Below are 6505 nucleotides of genomic sequence, written 5' to 3'. Positions count from 1 at the left end.
TTGGTTTGGAAAGTGGCACGTGTCTCTAAGCTACACACATTAGTCATTAAGTACTTTCACGTAGTTTTGCCAGTTTAATTACGATACACTAGAGGCCCTGGTGCACGAGATGTGTGCAAGGGCCTTGGCCCTGGCCCTGCCCACCACCACCACCGTGGCCAGGGGCCTCTGCCACAGCCCCTGGTCGCTATGCCTTTGTTTAGACCAGCGGTTCTCAACCTGTGGGTCGCGACCCCTTTGGGGGTCGAACGACCCTTTCACAGGGGTCGCCTAAGACCATCGGAAAACACATATATAATTACTTTTTTTTTTTTTTTGGTTAATCACTATGCTTTAATTATGTTCAATTTGTAACAATGAAAATATATCCTGCATATCAGATATTTACATGACGATTCATAACAGCAGCAACATTACAGTTATGAAGTAGCAACAAAAATCATTTTATGGTTGGGGGTCACCACAACATGAGGAGCTGTATTAAAGGGTCGCGGCACTAGGAAGGTTGAGAACCACTGGTCCAGAAGGAAAGGCATCTTCCGGTCTAATTAGCATATTACACTTCTATTATTATAGATGCTCCTAAATGCTTTGGATACATTGGGTAATGCGACACCAGTTACTTCCCAAGTTAGGGGACAGGCCATAGAAAGAAAATAAAAGAAATCATCAAAGCTGAGTTATGGTAAATATTGATGAGAGATAGGAAGGCGCATAGAGGGCATACCTCTCAAAGTGACCCGTGTTCTACTTTAGAATTTCTCCTTGCCGACCGCAGATGCTTTTGATGTTCCGAAAGTGTTCGGCATAGACAATGAAGTGCCCTGCTGACTGCTCCCCTCCAGAGTCGATCGCCATCAGCAGTGTTGTGCACAGTCGGAGCTCTGGGATTTCTCAGGCTAGCTGGATATAGCAGGAACATCGTACAGACTGCCGCTGAGAGCGGGGTCCATGTGGCAGGAAAGCCATCAAAACCAAGAGAGCACTCACCGCTCCGTTAGCAGCTTCAGTCTGGAGGGCAGTGGTGGTTTTGTCTGCGTAACGCAGCCCCTGAGTAAAGTGTGGCTTTTCCATCTAGGGAGCACGCCGCCAATGATGTCTCGTTCGCCACCATCCTCTTCCACGACCTCCTGTCGCAGCTGGACGATCAGTACAGCCGCTTTTCCCTGGAGAACAACTTTCTGCTGCAGCACAACATCAGGAAAAGCAAGCGCAACCTTCAGGTGCGGCCTGGTCTGTGCGCCGTGCAATGCGCCCGTGTGCACATGAGAGGTTTCCCATTCGCCAGACACTATGCGCACACGCTCACTGGCATTTAGACAAGTTAGAGACTGCAAATCCAGCCCCTTTCTGTGGGGATACTTCAGAGCACAAGTAAAATAAAATGTCAGCTTGTTTGGTAAACACATGTGGAATGTTTAGGTTTTAGCGTATCACGTGTTAGGCATCTGTAACTCAGAAAAATGTGATGCTATAAACTTGTTTTACTAACAGTTGTTGCTATTTAAGCCAAAGGAAAAAGATTCCATTTTAAGAGCAGTGAGCTATAGCAACATGTCAAAGCTCGAAGGAACTTCAGTGCTGAGTCTGGTCTGAGTCCTTGGTCTCTGATGGGGAGTAAGCCCAGGACAGTGGGGCCTCCTGGGAGCCCACGGGGCATCGGGGTGTTGGAACCAGGCCCTCCTGGCCTTGCTTCTCGTGGGGCTGCCCTGCGAGGGAAGGTCAAGGGGCTCCGGCAGGAGAGAATGTGCTGCGAGTTTGGGGGTTACCTCAGAAGCACTCCCGCGTCCTTAAGTCTGGCTCCCATAGTTATTTCTGTATCAGTGGAACGTTCCTGTTTTAATGGTGGCGAGCACCGTTGCTTTCTTGTTTCATAAAACGCAACCAACTGTGCAACTTAGGTCGGTCGTGAGAACCTTGTTTTTCCCTCTGTGAATGAATGGCTTTAGGGTTTTACAATGCCAGCGGATGAGGAAGTCAGATTAACTTCATAAACATTTGTTCTCCTATCGACTTTGCTTGCATATACCTGTTATATAAAGCCATGATTGCCAGTATTTTGCAAACTACTTTTGACAAGGAAGCAGAAAAATTGAAAAGAATATCACTGGTCTAATTGAAGCAGAGACCAGCAGGAAAGTCATGGGTCATTTCTGCATCACTTGCGTTGTCTCAGGATCCTACAAAAGATCATTACTATAAAAGAAAAATAGAGACCAAAGAAAAAGTATTATAGGAACCATGTATAAAAATACTTGGTTTTTTACATGAAGACGTAATTGAGGTGCCTGCACTTAATTGGAAAGTTAGAGCAGTTTTTGTCAGAGTTTGTGAAAAGAATATTTTGATTTTACCAAATATTAACTTCTGTAGAACTTAATAAATGCGAGATGAGGTTTCTCAGTGAATATGAACAAGTCCATCTCAATTCATAATGCACAATAGCTTAAACATTCTGATACTTCATTTACTTTTGTCCTAACCACCCGCATATAGGATAATTTCCAGGAAGACCCAATACTGATGTCTATGATCATCTATAACTGTCTGAAGGAGGAAAGAAAAATTCTGGAAAATGCGCAGAGATTCAATCAGGTACTTTTTCTTCTAATTAAACACTGGTGATAATAACAAAATAAACGCATTTATTTTTCCAACAAATATTACTGAGGTGGTGGTGAGCAGCACTCTGATGCTATAGCCCCAGGAAGTGGGGAATTCAGAAATAGGGGTGTTATGGACCCAGGCTCGGGAAAGGCACCTGATCTAATGGAAGAGACGACGAATAAACATAGTTCTTCCCGATAGTAAGGATCGCCATGGAGATAACGGGGAGGGTGCTGTGTAGACAGTGATGGGGTGTCTGGGGCCTGGCTGTGTAGATCAGGGACCGGACACTGTGCTGAGGTGCGGGGGCAGTAAGGAGGCAGGCAGGCCGTGAGTGGGTTCTTGCCGCAGCCCAGGGCAGGGAGATGGGGTGCACGCAGCAGAGGGGGGCAAGTGGACAGGCTCGGGTTCCATTTTGGACATGGTACCGAAGGGCTTGTCGTGAAGGCTCAGACGTGGGAGAGAGACAGTGAAAGGTCCAGGGTGACTGATGTGTAACCTCACTGGGAGACGCTGTTTGCTGAGCCGGGAAGGCGAGGGAGGGTGAGGGAGGGCTTTGATGGCCCAGGAGGCTTTGGGAGGAGAACGGGTTGATGGGACAGGCAAGAGCTTTAGGTTTGGTTTTGTTTTGTTTTTAATTTATTGATTTGAGAGAAAGGAAGGGAGAGGGAGAGAGAAAACACATCAGTATGTTGTTTCACTTAGTTATACATTCATTGGTTGATTCTCACATGTGGCTTGACCAGAATCAAACCCCAAACCATGGAGTATCAGGACGATGCTCTAACCAACTGAGCTACACGCTAGGAAGAGCTTTGTTTTTGTTTTTTTAAATATATTTGTATTGATTTCAAAGAGGAAGGCAGAGGGAGAGAGAGAAACATCAGAGATGGGAGAGAATCATCGATCAGCTGCCTCCTGCACCCCCCAAAGGGGATGGAGCCTGCAACCCTGGCTTGTGCCCTGACCGGGAATCATACAGTGACCTCCTGGTTCACAGGTCGACATGCAACCGCTGAGCCACCTGGCCAGGCCAGGAGCTGTGTTTTACACAGGGTTGTGACACCCGTTAAGTTTCCAGGGCAGCCAAACGGTGCATGGGACAGGGCTGTACCAGGGCAAGACATTTGACCACGGTTTTGTTAAATCTAATAGAGCCCTTCCTCTGACCAGGGCCCAGCAGCTTAAAGTTGCTGTGGCACTTGTCCCTTCCTTCCTGAGTGTTGGGTGGTGGGGACAGCCCGCAGGCAGGCAGTGGGCACCGCAGTGGGGTGGGTGGTTCTGGCTGAGACGGGGAGAAGGCCAGAGTGCACAGGAGTGTGCCCTGTGAGCATCTCTCTGACAAACCACCCACGGGGCACTGTGAGATGTGGGAGCAGAGGGAGAGAGTCTTTAAGTTGGGGTGGCGCCTGCCCTTCCCCACGCACGTCCTGGGCATCCGGCCAGTCCCTGCCTCCTCCCAAGCTCTGTGTCCCTGTCACTCTGAATGCACCTTACTGCTCTAAGCATTTATTTTTATTTTTAAAAAATTAATATATTTTTATTGATTTCAGAGAGGAAGGGTGAGGGAGAGATGAAAACATCAATGATGAGAGAGAATCGTGGATCGGCTGCCTCCTTCCTGCACACCCCCTACTGGGGATCAAGCCTGCAACCTGGGCCTGTGCCTTTGACCAGAGTCAAACCTAGGACCCTTCAGTCTGCAGGCTGACGCTCTGTCCGCCAAGCCGAACCGGCCAGGGCTAAGCATTTAAAGATACACATAGTATTTGCTCTAAACTCAAGCTGACTGGTCCCACGGGTACCCGGCCTAGTGAATGAAGGTGTGCTCCCCGAAGGCCGCAGCAGCAGCGCCGTCATGCCTCTGAGTCACCTGGGTGAGTCACAGGGGTGTCTGAGTCAGAATCAGACAAGGACCCGCCGCCCTGCCTCCCAGCAAGCTCTGAGGTGCCAGCGGCGGCCAGCCTGGGACACACGGGCTCTCCGCGGCTTTAAGACAAACAAGGACAGGGTTCTTGTTTTATTAAATGTATTGGGGTGACATTGGTCCACATGAACATACGGGTTTCAGGTGTGGGTGTCTATGTTACGAGACCTGTATATTACACCGTGTGTCCACCACCCAGAGTCGTGTCCTATCCCCGTATATTAGGGCCCCCTTCCCCACCCTCTCCCTCTGGTACCCCGCACCCCGCTGCTGGTGTTCACCCACATGAGTGAAATCGTAGGAGTCCAGGGTGAATAAGAAGAATCTCGTCTGCAGAACCTGAGAAGCCCCGAAACAAACGCCTGTGTGCGCCTGCGGCTGTGTGGACCAGTGGAAAGTGTCTGAGCTGCTCTGTGTTTGTGTCAGGCACGACTGAGCCTGGTCCTTCCGGAGCATTCACAGCTCGCCAGCCTTGTCTCCGGGCCCTGGCACGGGACCGTTTCTTACAGGCGCTCCTGTGGGAAGCCTGAGGAGGAGTCCGGGGAGGTCTCGGAGGGCGTGGGGGGCACGCGGTATGGACTTGACTGGGGAGTGCGGCCCGCAGGTAAGTCCCAGAGGGAAAGTGACTGTTACCTCCACCCCCGTCACAGGCTCAGTCGGGGAGCATTCAGGGCACGGTGATGCTCGACAAGCAGAAGGAGCTGGACGCCAGGGTCAGGACCGTGAAGGACAAGGTGATGGTGAGTACCGTGTGTCCGCAGCTCTCTGGGGAGGGAGAGAGGTTTCAGCGGCTCCAGTGTAACCACAGTAACTCATCTCAGTCCTTTAAACAGTTGCGAAGCAAAGTTTAGCTGAGGCCCCGAACCTCAAGTAAACACGCTGGTGACACCAGTGCGTAGCAGACTCTTAGGCCTTCCTGGTGTGACTTGCGGACACTGAGCTCACTTCCTTCCCGTGGCGCCGTGTGGTCACTGACTTTCCCCATCACCCGGTAAACGAGAAGCTGCTGCTCTAATAGCCCGTATGTCTGCACCTCTCCAGCCGGAGTCCCCGGCTACACGGAGCCCCGGGTAACCATGGCCCGTCCGGGCACCTGCTTTCCTCTAAGACAGTGGTTCTCAACCTTCTGGCCCTTTAAATACAGTTCCTCATGTGGTGAGCCAACCATAAAATTATTTTCGTTGCTACTTCATAACTGTCATGTTGCTACTGTTATGAATCGTCATGTAAACATCTGATATGCAGGATGGTCTTAGGCGACCCCTGTGAAAGGGTCGTTCGACCGCCAAAAGGGTCGCGACCCACAGGTTGAGAACCGCTGCTCTAAGACTTGGATGGGGAGAAAAGCATCTCCCTGAAGCCAGTGCTGCTGCGTTGCCGATTGGAGCAGAACGCCCAGTCGTTTCAAGATAAGCTTGCGAGGCAGCGTGTGGCTGCGGGGGCTGCTCGGTGCCTCGGGGTCCGCTCCCTCCCTGCTCTGGGGGCTGTTTGGGGGGAAGAGGAGGTCGCCCGTGTCTGGAAAAGGCCGCTGGACGAGGGCCGGGGCCTCCTGTGGGGCTCTGGGTCACACTGGCATGGGGTGCGTCAGACGGCGCCCTCCCAAACGCCAGGTTCTTGGGAGCAGCTCGCTCTCGCAGCCTCCTAGGGAGCCACGTCATTGAAGTGGGGATCAGTACCCAGCCCTGACATAGCTCCAAGTTTCTCTCCTTTTTTAAAGAAATATACTTTCATTGATTTCAGAGAGGAAAGGAGAGGGAGAGATAGATAGAAACATCCATGATGAGAGAGAAGCATGGATCGGCTGCCTCCTGCAGGCCCCACACTGGGGATCGAGCCCGCAACCCGGGCATGTGCCCTGACCGGGAATCAAACCGTGACCTCCTAGTTCATGGGTCGGTGCTCAGCACTGAGCCACCCTGGCTGGGTGTATAATTTCTTTTCTAAATAAAGTTACTATATATTGATTATTGC

The 6505-nt window shown here is 50.9% G+C and overlaps 1 protein-coding gene across 2 annotated transcripts in view; it reads left to right on the top strand.

Annotated features, from left to right (window-relative positions):
• The window catches only part of STAT1 (signal transducer and activator of transcription 1), a 33153-nt gene that overhangs the window by 367 nt on the left and 26281 nt on the right, over positions 1-6505 (top strand). For both annotated transcript variants that reach the window (XM_006767073.2, XM_006767074.2), the window contains exons 2-4: positions 1079-1223; positions 2497-2595; positions 5185-5274. In XM_006767073.2, coding sequence (XP_006767136.1) covers positions 1079-1223; positions 2497-2595; positions 5185-5274 — 334 coding nt within the window. The remainder of the gene's footprint in view (positions 1-1078; positions 1224-2496; positions 2596-5184; positions 5275-6505) is intronic.

Source organism: Myotis davidii, unplaced genomic scaffold (genome assembly GCF_000327345.1).
Source record: "Myotis davidii unplaced genomic scaffold, ASM32734v1 scaffold221, whole genome shotgun sequence".
In the NCBI taxonomy this organism is placed as follows: Eukaryota; Metazoa; Chordata; class Mammalia; order Chiroptera; family Vespertilionidae; genus Myotis; species Myotis davidii.
Note: the sequence above shows the minus strand (reverse complement) of the source record. Positions and strands in the feature narration are given on the sequence as shown.